The 17,965-nt window shown below is 47.9% G+C and overlaps 1 protein-coding gene across 1 annotated transcript in view; it reads right to left on the bottom strand.

Annotated features, from left to right (window-relative positions):
- LOC142575388 (uncharacterized) overlaps positions 1 to 17,428 on the bottom strand; it is a 209,542-nt gene extending 192,114 nt beyond the window's left edge. Inside the window, exons 1-2 of the mRNA XM_075684725.1 lie at positions 17,407 to 17,428; positions 373 to 519 (exon numbers count right to left, since the gene is read on the bottom strand). Of these exons, the coding sequence (XP_075540840.1) occupies positions 373 to 466 (94 nt within the window). The 5' untranslated portion in view covers positions 467 to 519; positions 17,407 to 17,428. The remainder of the gene's footprint in view (positions 1 to 372; positions 520 to 17,406) is intronic.
- Positions 17,429 to 17,965: the final 537 nt, after the last annotated feature.

Below are 17,965 nucleotides of genomic sequence, written 5' to 3'. Positions count from 1 at the left end.
GACAACAGAAAGGACCTACGCATTGAGAAATACGGGAAAGGAAGCCTGCGGCCGCTTCTTTGAAGGGGCTTGAGTTCAAGAAACAAAGGGTTGGCTGACATCGAGATGCAGGTGTTCTTCATCCAAACCAAAATAAACTCCTTAAAGCAGTGATACGCAACACTGAGGCGTTGTGCGGGGGCTGAGAGTATGTCAGGACTGTTGAGGTGCGACAACGCTTTCGAATGAAAATGTCAAGTTATTTAATGAATTTTTCTTGAGCGCGCAGGCTTTCGCCTTCCCCCTCTCTGGCGCCAAAAAAAAAAAAAAAAAACAAGCACCGGCAAAGCGTTTGCGTATAAGTGCCGACTTGTAAAGGCAGGTGACACCTACCTGGCGCCCATCTGGCGTGCGCTGAAGGCGCGAACGCGGCTAGCAGCAGCAGCAGCAGCAGCAGGCATGACGGCGCTAAGGGGCTCAGCCGCATCGGGCAACACGGCCGCGGCGACGCCACGCAGCTCCGCCTCCAGAGGCTCCACCCTGCGACACAAAGCGGCGAACGCATCACTCAACGGCTCGCAGGTCTCGCAACGTGCAAGTTTCATTCACGAATAAAGGCTTTGAAAGACGACGCAAAACGACTGGCGAGAACATCGAGTAACACACTGCTACAGTTCCCTCTAACCATGCGCATACCTTAATGGCTCAACTGGGCGGAGTACACCGAGACGCAACGTTTTCCAACGTTTTTATTTATTTTTGTTTCTCATTCGACATCCAATAGTCGAGCACGGTTAATTTCCAGCTAGAGTCTGTGCCTCGTTTACAACGCACCTCATATATAGCTAACATCGGCATCGGTCCACTGTGTGCGGCCTGCGGCCCATCAAGAAGTGCTATGCGTCGTTGAATACACCGCCTCCCGGCGAAAGACCACTACACTGGCGGTCAGTGTGCTTTTACGCGTGCCTAAAACGCTTCATTAAACAATAATCTCGCCATCATCACGAGGCCGTACGCGTGAGGATCAAATGCGGCCCGTGCCCCTCGTGGTCAGTGCGCGTTATTTACGACGCATGCGCGGACTAACCGTTAAGCATTAAAGAAAAAAAAAATGGGTAGTAGACCTGCCCAGCACGTGCCCTACCAGAACGCGCCGCGCATGTTGCTCGTTTAATCCAGCGCAGAATTCATTAGAGCGCATTCTGGAGGGTTGCATGCTTACGAGTTTCGTAATTTTAATTAATTATAGCGCTTCCTCTCGGGCAGGTAATTATTTGGTGCATCGGACTTCGAAAGCACTAACACGCGCAGAAGCAGGGTGGACAGCTGCAGGGCTAGACGGTATTCATTCACCGTCTCGATATTCATTCAGCTGGACTCGTTGGTGAAATGTAGTAATTAGTAGAGGGGCGCTAATTAACACGAACACACGAACGGCACTCGTCCTGTCCACATGCTTCGTCTGCGTACGTGTTAATTTGAACCCTCGACAGTATTTTTTTAGGTATTGACGCAAGAACAAAAGACGCCTATACTGAGAAAGATACAACAAGCGCTTATTAAAACTTATTTATTCGAAGCAAAAATTACATATATCGGCGATACCCGTAGCAGAGAAATAACATGAAAACAAAAAAAAAACAAAAAAAAGAGCACGTGGTTTTGGATCAAGTACTGCCTATATGAAAATGCGCAGCGTAATAACGATATATATGGATAGCTTACGCACATGTCACAGTTATTAAAAGAGAGAACAAACAAAAATGCCTCAGCAATATTCCTGGTTGTCATATCATTACTAGTGTGTGCACAAGTGCGCGCATGGGGATGAGAGGGGAAAAGGGGGGGAGGTCACTTTGTCGGCAAGAGAGAGAGAGAAAAGTTCAATGATACGAAACGCAGAAGTCCGCCTGAGGTTTCATTTCTCTTTCATTCCCCCAACGCCAGCTACTCGGCGTTGGGAGAGGGGAAGAGGGAAAGAGGGAAGAAAGAAGCGCATGATGGGTGACGATGACGAGAGAAGGAAAACGTAAAACATATGGCAAGCAATTTGGCATGCTCAAAGCCCACAGTCCACGCCCGTACTTTTTAAAAACTTCGATAACGCCTGTATGGCCTTGAAACTCGATTGAGCGTCTGGCCAAGGGCCTAAAATAACGTCCTCCGGCAACGGTGGGCTGTCGAGACGCGCAAAGCCATTGTTGAACTTGTGAAGCTCTTCCACGTACTTCGGGTTTCTCGACAAAGAGGCTATTAATTAACTGCGTCCAAGCGTATTGCACGCATTTGCCAGGTTCCGCAATGCGAACACGTTCGCAAAGACCGTAAATGGCGCACCGCGCATGCGCAGTGCAATGTTCGCGATACGCATCGGCACCTCCGCTGTGCCCGAGGACATCATACGAGCGTGAACAACGAAATATACCGACGAACCGAAAGCCGTTCAAGCGAGAAACGATGTTGCAGCACAACGGCCGGCGGGTCCGTGGCCAATTAGAAAATTAGGAAAAGTTCTCTCGAACTCACGATGCCCGAGAGACAACACTCGTTTGAAGCAGACACAAACTAATACACTCTAGAACACCTATACCTACAGAAGCATGCAGCGTTGCAAGAGCTACGAGACGTTTTAAAGCGATCAATGCGACGAGAGGAAGCGGGCACAGCGCCGCCTGTCACTGCGCGGTACACTGCGCAATTGCGCACGATGCGGGCAGGAATTACAACTAAGGCCACTTTAATTAGAAGAAAAATATATATGTTCGGGACATGATCAACAGGCGGTCTAATGTGAGTTAGATAGGCGCTCAAATAAAGCTTTGCAGTCGTCTGTAGAAATTCGACAAATGCGACCAACTGCTAGGAAGACGATAAACACAGTAGACTCCGCTTAAAGGGAACTCGAAGGGGCAGCAAGTAGAGTTCCCTGTATCAAACGTTTCGTTCATGCGAAAGACGCAATAAGTACGAAAAAAAAATATGTTTCAAAAGCGTCGACTGCTTTAATTTCATGATGGTGAAAAAGAAGACGTTATTGCACTCTGTTTGGAGTATCTCTGCTTTGGAGTATTGCACAAGGTGTTTGTTCATGCGCTCTCGGTTTTATGTCACCATCACGCTGCACCAAAGAACGAACTAGGCAACGTGAACACTGCAGAGCAGCCGCTGACGCTACGACAGCGCTAATGACTGATACATTGGACTTTCTTGACTGTATGGCATCGCTATTTGAACTTCTTTTCGGCCTAACCCTGTTTAATATGAAGTTTACAGCCGATGAGGCAGGTGCAGCTTCGGTTTCAGTTTTGGTTTACCTGAGTTCACAAACATAATCGTTCCGTTTAAACGAAATTCGTTAACACTGTTCCCATGGGTGGCAAACCCAGGTTGGTACCCTTGTCCGGTTTATCCGGCAATTCTGTTTAGGCGAATTTCCTTCGGCCGGAGTCCACTTACTTTCCAATCACTGTTCTTGTCCTCGTGTCCAAGTCATTAGTTGTAATATTTGTTAAGGTATCGCCCGAAATCTGCCTGAACGCGCAATGTCTTGCTGTGTCTCATGTACCTATACGCTGACATACAATACGAGTATTTGTCACTCTGTGTTACACATACAGTAGCACCCGACGACTGAAAATTGAATTGTTGATACACATAAGAGGTCTACGCCGCGTTCACCGTGTCATGCGAGGACAGGGTGCACTCACGATTTCACAAGGAAAAAAAATCTGCAATGCATTGGTTTTTTCTAACCGCAAATGCATTCTTTAAGGTATTACATGGAGGGTGGACTATATTACGTAGACTGGGTTCCTCTAATGAACAGTACCTCGTCATAGCGAAAGCAAGTATTTTGAAAATGTGCCTATAGTGACGACAGGTCTCGGTCAATCCTGTATAGGTGTCCTTGTATTTTCCTCCCGGTATAGTGAAGATATATAGCGAGAAAAGGGCAGAATCAAACGAAGAAAAAAAAAGAAAAAACGTAATGCCTCTAACAACGCAAACGACCGTACGAGCAGGTAACCTCTCTTGATGTGTTTGATGATAATGGTTATATCTCTCCGCCTTTTCGCATCTCTGTTCTCTCTCTTTTATTGGGAATGACGACATTGTACAGTGACACGGTTTAACTAAAGAGTAATAAGACTGAGCCAAGCATTTGTGCAATAATATAGAAAAAAAAACTTGCAGAAAACTGATGACTGCGGCCGAACGTTGCCCAGACGATTATTTGACTAACCTAATGAGAGCACACGCCGTTAAATTATTTCTCAATTAAGAAGCCACTTATCTCTTAATCCTAAGCAACACCTGCAATATTTAGCGGCACAATTTTTGAGACGTCGTCACGGATAAATTACTCGTCACAAAGATAGGAGGAATATTTCGGCATGTTTCTTTCCTTGCACACTGGCTAACTCAAACGAACCACCTTTGTCGCTAAGTGAACGATGACGAAATGCTTGAAACAGCCTGACTTGCACGTGCGTAATGACGCTACTTTCGCACACGCCTGTGCATTAACAACTACCAGAAGTAGCAATAACCCACATTAGTACAAAAAATGATTGTTTCATGCTTACAACGCACTTCTATATTTCTCCGCACCATTCATCGCATTATTATTTTTGTTTTTTTCAATCTTGTATCCCTGCCTCCTTTGTTACTGCTTCTGAGGGGCCAGCGATGTTTTCTAAAAAAAATTTAATTTTGAACTACAGGATTTCTCTTCTCTAATTGGCTCTCGCTCACAGTTGGGCTTCAGGATCACCGGACGCAGTTTAAGCGAGACAAAAGTTACACAGCAGGCCCGAGCGCTGCAAGGCATCGCCATATAAGGGCTCCCACTTCAAACGCCGCCTAATCGCACCCTCGTTCCTTCTCCTCTCCGGCCCGTAAAGCCGTCACTGGCCCTAATTACGGTGCACCCGTGTCAAGGCTCATTATATCTCTCGCACAGGCAGCCCGCTCGAGCAATGGCGTCGGGAAGCGAACCCCTAATCGAATGACGAGCGCCGTAGGAGGAGGCACGACGTGCCGAGCGAAAAGGTGGAGAGGGAGTGAAACGAAAGGGATCCAATTACTCGCACGCGCATCGATACACACGCAGGCTGAGAGTAACACTTCGGGCAGTTCCAAACAAACCTTCGGCAGTTCCTCCCGTGGTCACCTTACGCCTTGGACGTCCAGTGTGTACGGTGCGACGGTTTCGCCCCCTAACGGGAGAAAGCACGCGGAATAAGCTTATACTGGCCAGCGCTTAACGCGTTTACGCCGGACCAAGCGCCCAAGTGCCGGGCCAACGCGGACGCTTCGGAGGTGTACGGTATGCTCGAACCATTCTCCCATAGATTCTATTAGTCTATAGGAGTAGCGAGGGAGCCAGAACGCCCCGTGCACGAACACTCGTTAGAGCGTGACCGTTTGGCGGTAGGCGCGTACGAGCAACCTATACGCATGCTGCCCCCGAGCACAGCTTTCCGGCAAATTCGGGAAGTGCCGGCCAATGTGAGAGGATTACATAGAAGCGAGGAGAAGCAGTGTCAATCAAGGATGCAGCGAGGCAAGGGTCAGCCACGGGGCAAGTTTGCTTATCCAAGAACATTCGTACTTCTGGCATAAGAATCTACCTACCGTAAGCCAAACTCGCAAGATCAAGGCGCTCACCTCATCAACCACGACCTAAATTAACTTGTAGCAAATTCACTGGGGTAGTTTTAGAAATCGTATATAGGCGTGTGAATACAGTCAGAAAGGTGCTTAACCTGATTTTTTTCCCCATGTGCAACACGGCTTTATGAGACTGTCTATGTAGCACAAACTTTCTCTTGAATGGGTGGCCTTGAACTTGGGAGCGTAATTGTACCATTGGACCATGCTACATGCTGGCATAGTGGAACCATGACTTGAGGTCCTGCATGGTAACGAAGAGTGCTGGAGACCCGAATCTCTGGATGAGTTTTGTTTTGTGTAGTCATAGCCTCACATTGGCTCGAGAATCGATTGAAGTATTATTCTTATTCTAAGATGCTTGTAACATACGTGTTAACATATAATGTTAGGAACATTATTGCGCAGTGACGTGAACGTGGAGAACGTGTTGAGAACACACCTTTGTCCGTCCGTCCGCGTGCGCGTTTTCTTTTTACAGCTAATCTGTATAAGGCTAGGTTTCAGTTTTTTTCTGCGTGCGTAGAAGAGGTTCACGTAGACCAAAAATCGATATAGCTAAGTACAGCACTGCGGCACACCTGGCGTCGAGCAACGCTCGCCCACGCGTAGATAACGTCGGAATATAAACGTTAAAGGCGCGTTTATATTCCGGCGTTGTGTGTGCGCCTCTTTACTGTGACGTCAACATCGCATAGCGACGTTATAAGTTGCGTCGTGGCCCTGCTATGGATAGGACACGTATTGGGTGCACCAAGGAAGAGCAGCGTACCCTCCAAGACAGGCGGCATGAGCAGAAACGGGAATGGGCACGGCGGCGGCGGAATGAAGATACCGACGACGAGCTGGCCGCCAACGCCAAGCGTATGCGCGATGCCTGTCGGGACCCCGAATACTGCGAGGACGGTAGGTTCTGCATTTGATGCTATACACATGTCAATGTACCAACTACGCGTCGTCGGTCATGTATAGACTTGACGTTTGCTGAAGATCTTTCAAGCATCGTCGTTCAGCCCATGGCCGTCTACCATAGTGGCCATAACGCGATGATCACTATGGTAACAAAACAGAATAAAAAACGTTAGAATCACGAAGTCACGTGTATGGTCTTTATTCAAATCAATATAGTAATCACCACATATTAAATCAATATAGTCATCAATATATACACAGCTTCGCTGGTCATGCACCTTAAGAGTGGAATGGCACTGAATTTTTGTTCATCTGTTTCGTTTGTTGACTGAGTGTTCGTTCGACGTCGAAGTTGCCTCTGCTGTGAACATGATGTACGGCGCTTGCACAGTTACTACGGTTTGCATTCGTAATGTGTGTCTCTTGCTAAATTTTAGTTGCTTGAGACAGGGTGCTCGAGTGGTGAGACAAACAAAACACCGCAGAACGCGAGAAGCGTCGGCACCGTTCAACTGACAGCAATAAAGGAAGGCTGCTTCCGCACACCCATGAAAAAGAAATAATTATTTACAGCAAGCGTGACGGTATGTAGCACTTGGCTGCTTTGCATGTATATGGGGGGATTTTAGCGTTCCTCATTGGCGCAGGGCAGCGAACGACAAGACCCAGGGAGAGAAAGACGCGATATTCACCGGCATATTCGCTTGCGCTCGGCGCAACCTATAATGTGCTAACGTGTTATATGTATGAAGTGCTGTTAGTCAAAGCTAGTGCGAAAGGCCTTTCGCAGGAAACTGTAGGTTTAAATTCCTAAATTCTCTGTTCACCTCTGCACGCAAGGCAATAGAGAGTTTTAGTAGGGGGACGCAAGCGCTGGGGCCCGTTAGCGCATGGGGCCACAGTAATGCGCATGCGCAGACGGTACTGAGCATTCGCAGTATCGTGGCTCCAAGCGCTAGCTGGCCCCAACGCTTGCGCACCTAAAGCTCTCTATTGCCCAGTGCCTGCTGGCGGTTCATGCATGTGTGTGGGCGTGCGTGCATGCGTGTGCGTGTGCGTGCATGCGTGCATGCGTGTGCGTGTGTGTGTGTGTGTGTGTGTGTGTGTGTGTGTGTGTGTGTGTGTGTGTGTGTGTGTGTGTGTGTGTGTGTGTGTGTGCGTGCGTGCGTGCGTGCGTGTGCGTGCGTGCGTGTGCGTGCGTGTTTGTGTGTGTGTGCAAGTGTGTGTGTGTGTGTGCAAGTGTGTGCAAGTGTGTGCAAGTGTGCGAGTGTGTGCGCCTACGCGCCTGAGCTAAGACCGCGGCTGGCAAGCGCCATCGCCACGAGGCCGTGCTGCGCCCTTGTCGTAAATCTCGCAGCCATAAGGGGGAAAACAATAAACAGGCAAACGCACTTGACCTTTCAGCAAACAGCAACCCGTCGTAAATATAGGAAGTAGCGGGTCTGATGGAAAGAGCGCAATACGACGATGCCGTCGCCATGCCTGATCTGGTCGACTAAGGATCGGACAGAGAAGCTAGTAATTAGAGGGTCGTGTCCCTGACTTCTCCTACCAAACAAAGGGCATAGCAGATCGAAACCCATTCATTTATTAGTTTTGGACAAGCTCCTGTTTTTGCGGTGCATGACTTATTTTTCCTGATTAACAGGGCCAAGAAAGAATATCCGTCATAGTTACCAGCTGTACAGCGAAAAAAATGGCTTTGACTTACAGCCGCTTAGGAAAAGGTCCCGGGTTCGAGTGCCGATAATTCGCTGTCAGATGGACATACTTCGGATGGATTTTGGATTGGATAAACTTTATTAAAGGTCCTGCAGGACGCACGTCAGCGCGCAGTGGGCGTCTTCCATGCAGGGACCGACAGGGACTCTAAATTAAACTCGGTTCCCATGCACAGAGTCACTACAGCTTCCTTTCTTTATTTTTTTTAATTCTTTTCAGCTCTTCTGAACTCCAACCAGAATCTTCTTCTGTGATACTTTTCTCCTCATGTTTATCCCACACCCTTCCACGTATCATCGATCCTGTCACCTTATATCGTCGTCATGGATTATCCGATTGCTTTACATGCGCGCACCGTAAACTGCTGAGCCAACAGTAAAATCTGGTAGAGGCTGGCTCTTCGGCTATGTGAAAGCCTTAGCCGCCGACGGACTCGAACAATATACAAACATAATACACAACACGTCACATTCAACGCAGTAATGAAGGCAGCCGCTGTACGCATCTAGACCGAAACATACACGAAACCGCTACATTCAAAAGTTTTCACAAATTAACAATTACGAAGTAACAGAACAGTTCACAGACGTGTAATGTCCGTCCAAGAACCCTCGCTTCTCTCACGTACGTTTCCGCCCCTCTGATGTGGATCCCTTGAAACATGGCGCATACTTTATAACCACGAGGTAATTGGCCGCAGATATAGAAATGACGAGACTAGCAGCAGATGACAAAATATATATATATATATATATATATATATATATATATATATATATATATATATATATATATATATATATATATATATATATATATACGGCTACTGATGTTAAATTACGGAAAGTTGCCGCACTACATGCAAGCCGAGAAAGCTTCCGGCCACGTATTCTGTTTTCTTCAACTACTGCTTCTTTTCACCTTATAGTGCTCTAGATTTATCATTCACATAGGGTTGAGATGGAGTAGCAGGAATCACGTTCAATAATTCATTCATTATAATACAAAAAATATTGTGAAAGGCTAGCAAGAAGAAAACAAGTTACACGACAGCTTAAGTGTGCCTTGGCTCCCCCTTTTGGCAATGGTGGCGGCAAACTAATCATAGAACAGCACATGCTGTTACCTCTGAACATGCTCCCCCAGCTAAATTTAATCTAATTTAATCATAAGTGACACGTTTAGTGCACCAAAGTTCGCCAAGAAAACACGTTCTTAACTGTAGTGCTCAAATAAAAGAAACACGCCTCCTACATTCAGAGCATGTATGTTCTTGTATGCCTAAAGTTAGGCATAAAAGAGTATTTTAAGAGCGTAGAAAAATTTGCACTAGTGGAGCGTCCTACATAATTGCAAGGTATTGCTTTCCATTTTTTTTTTTCTGGTTACGTACCCGCTAAACTTAGCGAGCTATTCCGGGATGTGAAACTAGACGCCTTCTGATACCTGCGCGCGTAAATATTGAGAAGATATGTAAATACCTCAAGGAACATACGATAACAAAAAAGCCACAGTTTCGCCCGATAGGCGAAGCATCGATTACGATAGCAAATTAGTAGACAGCTATGTAAGTAAGTAACCAAGTAAGGGTACTAGTTTTACCGACCGTATAAATTTTTAAACATTCACTTACTAAATCAACAAGCATGGTGCCACGCGTGTACAAAGAAACATGAACACATCTCGCTCAACGACTGCCGACACTCGCTGTCGAAACACTGGAGTGAGGAAGCGCGGTAGCAAGAGCAAGCAAATCGACCTTCGCGCTGCGTCTCGCTTCAACGCTAACTAAAGTGGCGAGAACACTGCGAACACGAAGCTATCGGTCCTTGGTGTGCGGCTAGACTCTGTGCCCATCGCAGATCGCTTTCAAGATAGATCCCGCCCGGCGGCGCCATACGCAGCCACCTAAGTAGACGCTCCCCCCCCCCCACTCCCCCTTCACCCGGCACATTGCGTGCGACGGAAGACTTCGCGCTTCGTCCCCGTTTTTCTCCCTTGCGCGCGCAAGATTGAATTGCTATCGTCGGCTCAACCTCGCACGCTTTCACTCGCTCACACAGCGTACGGCGCGCGAGGACAATGTTATTGCCCTCGGACTTTATGCGGAACATCACGGCGACGCCGATGGCAGAAATGCGCCTGGAGTGTCCGTATCAAATTACTACTCATTGTTATCGCAATAAAACACCTCGCACGGGCAAGGAAGCCTGGCACTTGCTGAAAACGACGCCAAAGCCTTATTGACAGCACGCCCGCCAGCGTCTCATCAGCCCCCGTCAGAGCGTGATTGACGCAAGTTCAATCTCCCTCAGGAGCGATCGCCTGTAAGCAGCGCTCGAATAATCGACGTCGCTGTCACTCCAGAAAGTCGTCTTGCGGCGTTCGTTTTAACATAAGCAGTAAGAAAAAAGCAAACAAAAAGCAAGGTGAGAAAGAATAGAGAAGCCATGTTTTGGGCTCGGGAGAAACCGCAACAAGGACCGCATTGCAATGTTTGTGCTTTAGTTGCAAGAGCGGGCGCTGCGACATTCTCCCTGCGTGACTCTGAACGCAACCTCTCGCTCTCTCCTGCTCTCTAGTTCTCTGTGTCCACAAAGAAGCCGTCTCCGTCACCTACAAACAACATTTCAGCCACTACCGACAGCTCTTTGACAGATTGGGCGACTGTTCACTACTTCCCTGTTCTGTTCTCGAGATAATACATTATATGTCCCGTGTGCCTCCATAGTATGCGACTAAGACGAACACAGATCTAGCAACTGCGTCATCTATAGATTTGCGGTCGCTTTTTGAGGATGCCTTTCTCGGAGCCTAGTAAGATTCCAAGGATTTTACTAGTGGCAAAAGTTGTTTTAGACTCTGACGTGAAGCCAGTGTGGACAAAAGGCTGTGAATTGATGTAGTGATGTCGGTCGTTGACTGATATGAGCTGTGCTATTTGAGCCACGATGCCTGTAGCTATTTCATGCACATATACGTGCTTTTATATAATTATTCGTGTGAATGGAACAAGTTAAGGACCGCGCAAAGAGCGATGGAACGAAGAATGCTAGGCGTAACGTTAAGAGACAGGAAAAGAGCGGTGTGGATCAGAGAGCAACGGGAATAGCCGATATTGTAATTGACATTAAGAGAAAAAAAATGGAGCTGGGCAGGCCATGTAATGCGTAGGGTAGATAACCGGTAGACCATTAGAGCTACAGAATTAGTGCCGAAAGAAGGTAAGTGCAGTCGAGGACAGCAGGAAACTAGGTGGGGTGATACAGTTAGGTAATTCGCAGGCGCAAGTTGGAATCGGTTGGCGCAGGACAGGGGTAATTGGAGAATGCGGGGCCTTCGTCCTGCTGTGGGCATAAGATAGGCTCACGACGACGACGACGACGACGACGATGATGATGATGATGATGATGATGATGATGATGATGATATAGTGCGGTGTGTATAGATAGCGTGTGTGTACATATATAATCTGTGCAATTGGCAGGCGCAATGATGAGGTTGCACTGACTGGGCAGAACGTGCTTATCACATGGTATTTTCCAATCATCCCTCATCGTTGTCCTCTACTTTCCGTGGGGTATCCTCAATCAGGCAGCATCCAAAGAAGCCATGAAAGCCTTCAACACAGATTGAGACTTGGCGTGACTTTACATCAACGCTACCAAAACCTTACTGACCGTGCAGACCACCAGAACTACGGGAACTGCGCCATGCGGGAGACGATGCGCTTTGTCAGTGCCTGCTGTACTTGCGACAATGACAATTAATGGCGAGATCTTGGGATCTTTGGCACGCATCAACAACCAGCCACTTTCTGAAAGGCTTCTTTTATAGGCCCATGGCCAAATTACTACTCGGGACAGGCCACGAAGACCACTGCATACATTCTTTTTGAGCGATAGCGAACGGGTTAGGAGACCATAATAAATGTCTCGCTTGCCTTTTTCATTTATTTTCTTGTTTATACATACCTTTATTGTCATTAAGTGCGCATAACACATGTTAAACCAGTTCCGGATGTATTAAAACATATTTTCAATATTTTGTTAGCTTCCTCAGCACATGTGGACAGTTCTCAAGTTTCACGTGCACATACTTATTAGAAACGCAATGAAATGTCCATCGTTGAGAGAATTGTCGAGTATTCCAGAGCGCAGTAGCTATTAAGACGCCACAACCGAAGCTGCGTGAGTGCATTTATGGGGGGGCCCACGCGTGTCGTGCATATAACGGCGTACTACCGAACTTCTTCCGCGGTCACTGCTGCGGGCTTCGCGGCCGATCAATTGGCGACGCCCCGAAATACATTATCGATTCCACCTGGCGGGCCTGTACCGGACGCTTCCCGCTCCTCCTACATACCATCGTTATCGTGAGGGCACCGCGCCGCCACTGATCGTGCGAATGCGTGTGAAGCCTTGGTCAAGACTGTCCAACGCCTGCGGAGAGGTGCAGTGCCTCGAAGAGGCTGTGAATTTATAGCAGACTTACCACAGCCATTGTCATGCACCGTCCTACTCTGCAAATGCCAGTTTGTTGTCACGTCCTGATTCTTTCTCTTATGCTGCCTCGATATGGACTGCCATTCGTTGAAGTGTACTGCTGTGCGCTAGGTCGTCCGGCTTTACACTATTTAACACTGATACGCCCTATTCAGCCGTATAGCGTCCTGCTTCGTACTATCATCTGCTGCACTGTCTCGTGCTGTACGTCTCTGCATTGTCCTTTCCTGCTACGCAGGGTTGCGTCCTGCGCTGTCTATAGCATCCTCTCCGACTTTGTCGTCCTCTCCCTTCTGTCCTTGTCTGTCCTTCTCTGGCACTTCCCTTTCTTTCTCGCGTAACAGTGTCTGCATTCCTCGGACCCATGTTAGCTGGCCTGCCGCTCACTGGAAACAACGCGCACGTATGTTTTCTAGAGCGAATGTGAGCGTTCAATAAAGACAGAAATGAGTCGCAGGATAAGAGGCACAACAGAAAAACATGCCGACAAATATCAACGCCTTCAAGAGTTCGCTCAGGTTTGTTTGTGACTTTTTTTTTTGTCCTACATATTCTCCAGACCTGGAGAACTGGCCGTATGAAGCTCCGCATAGCACTCGGCGGCGATTGGCCGTCGCCCTTGACACAAGTGCGGTGGTGTAAGTTGCGGGCGCGCTTTTAGCGCCTGGTCGCTGCATTCTCCGCAACCGAGTACATCGTGGCTGCGTATAAGTAGCCCCTGTGCTTATTCCGGGGCAGACTACGATATTTGAGATGCTTGCTGTTTGGCCAGCCAGAGCCGTCCAGCTCTGCGTACCCGAGACGTATTTTTATCTGTTTTTCAGTGCAAAACAGAAAGGTGATTAAACAGTATGAAATGACAGTGTGTTCCCTTTAACGCCATTGCACTGTACGCCACCATACGCGATGTCTAAAACATTACTTCGATGACGTCTTTCCGGCTCCCAAATCGCTTCCAGTGCACGCAGCCAAACAAGAAACGGCCATCGAGATCCTGTTTCTGCTAACCGGAGAGAGTTCTCGCTAAGGCGTGCATTTGGATGCCGCCCATGCGAGAGCACTTAAGGAAAGGTGGGAAACGCCACCCATCCGAGAGCAGCGCGAAATTCCAAGGGAAAGCCCACACGAGTTTCTCAGAACAAGATCTTCGTGGTTGAACAAGAAAGTTGCAGTTTTGCCCGAAAGGAGAAGCGTCGATCACGATACCAAATTAGTAGACAACTATATACGAAGAAAGGATAGTAGTTTCATCAGCCATATAAACTCGGAAACATTCGCTTATTAGCTAAATTAACGAGCATGGTGTCCCGTAAGCACAGGCACACAGAAACACATCTCAATCCATGAGCGCGTACACTAGCTGTCAAAATCCTTGGCTCACCCTCGCGCGCTTTCACTCGCACCTACAGCATACGGCGCGCGGCCACACCGTTATCGCACTTCGACTTTATACGTAACATCACGGCGACGTCGATGGCGGCGACGGCGGCGAAAATGCACCTGGAGTATTCGTATGATTGCTATAAAAATAAAATTATTGCACTACTTGGTGATCGAACCTGGAAAGCAGCACCCTTCCGGATTGGTCGCTCTATCATATGAGCTAAACAGGACCGGGATGATGTAACGACTCTGTTCGAGTGTCATTCTTTTTCGCTTTCGTGGGTGGTCTGAGCGGCGATCCGGCCACGTTTTCACCGAGATCGGCCGGCAGTTAACTACGGATGGCAAGAAAGGAATATAATCCAGTGAAATGAATTCTTACGTCATATCTGCACAGGACGGTGCCAGTTGGCACGGAGATGCCGAATTAATCGATAACTCAAAGCGCGGAAACATTAGTCTTCCGTTTGTCTTCGCTGGTCGTAGAGCAACTGCCGTGGAAGGTCGCTGGTCCCGTGTTCGACACCCAGACCGGAACGAATTGTTCACCTGCGACAACTTTCTGAGAAACACGCAATGGGTATCCTTCGTAGCTTCGCGCTAGCTTAAAGTTGTTCCAGTTTACCACGCGTTAGACTTCCTTCCCCTTGTATATTTCCGTATAGAACTGAGGCGGTCGTAGATTATCTCGCCGTAAGGTGAACAATGTCCAGCGAAATCGCACACTCAAACATAGAGTGCAGTGTTCGTGGAATGCATACACCGTGCATCGCATCACAAACCTGTACGCGTACAGTATTGAATGAGCAAGGCGCCGGAACTCCAAGAGTTAATTAAAATTATTCCGCACGCCTCCGCGCAATTCCCTGCGTTGATGCCCGGTCCATTAGTCGACTTGCTGGAGTCGGCTTATATAGAGATGGCCTGCTCCTGCCCGGTTTCACTGAAGCACTTACAAAACAAACGCAGCTCGGCTCTGCACGCGGCATGTGAATCACGCAAGTCCCTCAGTAAACAAGACGCGAATGCGAACTACACAGTGAACGTCGACGAGTGCCACGGACATTCGTCCGTGCATGTCGCGCCCGAAATTCCCGCAATATTCCGCGTTCAGTGGAGAGCCAGAGTGCTCCAATTATGCCGGCCTGCGAGAGACCCCGCTTCAATGCTAATGCGCGCGTGGTGTCCTTCTGTGGAGAAACATAATCCTCCTCTGCTATACACGTATGAAACGGAAGCGATCGTATACGGGTGAAACTGTAAGAGCCAGTCGCTTTGATCTAAACACTCTGGCTCTTGAAAGCAATCTTCAACAAAAAGAAACACTCTTGTCATTTTTCTTTCTTTAGAATTTGAAACCTGAGATTCAGGAAGGCGGCATATAAGGGCTCTAATTGAGCGATAAATCCGCGAACTTAATCAACAAAATGTTGGCATTACGCCCGAAAGGCGAGACATTGACAGCAACAACAATGTATCGGAATATTATACGAAATAAGGCGCACAGTGTTATGGGCAGTATAAAGTGCAGTGAGCATTAGCTTATTATAACTAAACCAGCATAAGACACGCATGAATCGAGTCCACTCGATGACCGCGAGCACTCGCCGTGACAACACTTGCGTGATGAGAAGCGCCCGTGCTCGTCTGCGTGTGTGTATATATATATGCATGCATGATTTCTATGAGTTTCGGGAGAGCGAAATTTTCACGTTAGTGTACATCGGCGCAGTCGATGGTGGGTAAATTACATCTCCAAAGTGCAGGAAGAGGCTAAGAAAGCTTCGCGTTAACTTTTTTTTCCCTCATGCTCACGGTTTTCAGTCAAAACCGCTGAGTTTCGGGTTGCCCGCGTAGGTCAGCGCCGCCTTGAATTTCGACCACGTTGCCATAGCGACAAGTTGCGACAACCTTTTAGTCAACCCGGAGCCAATGGAAATCTATTTGTCGGTCTCTTTGTTTTGCCACACACACACACACACACCAAAAACAAGAAAGAAAGGGAGAGAAAGAGAATTGGTTTCGAACTAAATCCTCGGACGGAAACACGAAAAAAAGAAAGGGGGGGGGGGGCGACTGCTTGCGACTAGGATGAACGAAATGTTTTTGTTAGTTTGCTTGCTTGTTTGTTTGTTTGTCTTTTTTGTGCTCCAGACGATGTTGTTGTTTCAGTCCGCGTTCACGATGGAACATAGCAAGATAGATTGACCTGAAATCTTTCTCGCGGTACCCTAAGCCCATACTGCAATCAAATTAGGCGCCAGGCGAAGAAGCGCGCGACCGGCTTTCGACTGCTGACCCACCAATCCAATACTACAGACGAGTAAACATTTAGACGGTATACTTTCTACTGCAAATGGGAAAACCATGTGAATGACAGGTACGGTATACGGTTGGCAGATATGGTGTGCTGCCTGGATGCTTAACACCGTTCCGACTTCTAGCTTCATCCCAGCACACAACGGAGGAGGAAAAGCAAGATTGAAGACCGCGCTGCTAATTCCGTAAAAGCTGGCACCGGTGGACCCCAAGCAGAACCAATAGTTAATGAAACACGCGATAAAATCGTGCTGCAGCTAAATCTCACAACGGGATCACTCCGCGGGGCTCTCCACCTCGTCCGTGCTCTAGCAGCCCTGCTATCTACCCATTCTTAGAGATCTGTCGCACACTGCACTATATAGGGAATATTGCAGAGCGTGTCACGAGATGTTTCCTTCCTGCGCTCTTTTTTTAAACATCTGCCTCCGATGGAAGTAATCAAATACTCGTCTCAGGATCAACGATGAGGTCGCACGAGATTGACGACGGCGTTTTCAATAGGCACAATGGTGGATAAAATTCAGCTCTATGAAGGCCTGCGTTATTTCTTCTTATTGTTGTTCTTCAGCATAGGCGAAGGGATAAATCCGCCTGAAAGTCGACGGATGTGAAACAAAGTCGAACTGCAGTCCCTTAGCGAGTCGGTTGTTTACAACAACGACTGAAAAACACAAAGAAAAGCTGGAAGCTTATTCCTTAACGCTGAAACCGAGGCACACGAGGCTGGAGATGAACGTCGACGCACAAAAGCACAAAAGCGACGTTTGAGCGACGACCGCTGCGTCGTGTCGCGACTCCGATAACGGTTTTCTCGAACGCCACTTTGCATGCCGCAAGTTTTCGCATCGCTCGTAGAAACGAATAGTTCGAAGAAGAGTTGGCATCAATCAACAAATCGCTTACTCACGCACATGCACAGATAGGCCACAGGCGTAAGGAATTGGGCACGCTCATGACGACGCACCATTACGCCGTCGCACGGAGCTCCGTGGAAGCAGCGTCGCGAATCGCTGACGTGTATCGCCGAAGCTGACCTACGTCTACATACGTATTCAGTTATACGCCGCTACGCAAGCTTAAGAATTAACAATACGGACTCTTTCCACGGTGTTCCTCTTACGTCCTCGAGTCGCGGGCCCTTCTCACCCTTGAGGAGAACGCAACAGAATGTTTTAACACAATCCGCGTTCTCGAATAGCAGTGTCTCTAACGTGATATGCGAAAAATAACGGTCGTTACGTAACAGCACAGCCTAACAGTGGTGTTGGTCAGCGTACGTACTGCAAACGTCACCTCTGCTGCAAAAAAGAGCGGAACGCCTAGCTTTGCGTCAGAATAAGACGCCTCACGAAGATGACAATTTATTGGCTTCCCTTTTGAAAAGGGGAGGTGACAAATAGTCACCCAGCCTGCTCGAGTTTATCAGGTACGCTATACATGCTTTTCATTCTAGCATTTTTTTTTGT

This window comes from Dermacentor variabilis, chromosome 3 (genome assembly GCF_050947875.1).
Source record: "Dermacentor variabilis isolate Ectoservices chromosome 3, ASM5094787v1, whole genome shotgun sequence".
In the NCBI taxonomy this organism is placed as follows: domain Eukaryota; kingdom Metazoa; phylum Arthropoda; class Arachnida; order Ixodida; family Ixodidae; genus Dermacentor; species Dermacentor variabilis.
This window is presented reverse-complemented; position numbering and strand designations above follow the sequence as displayed.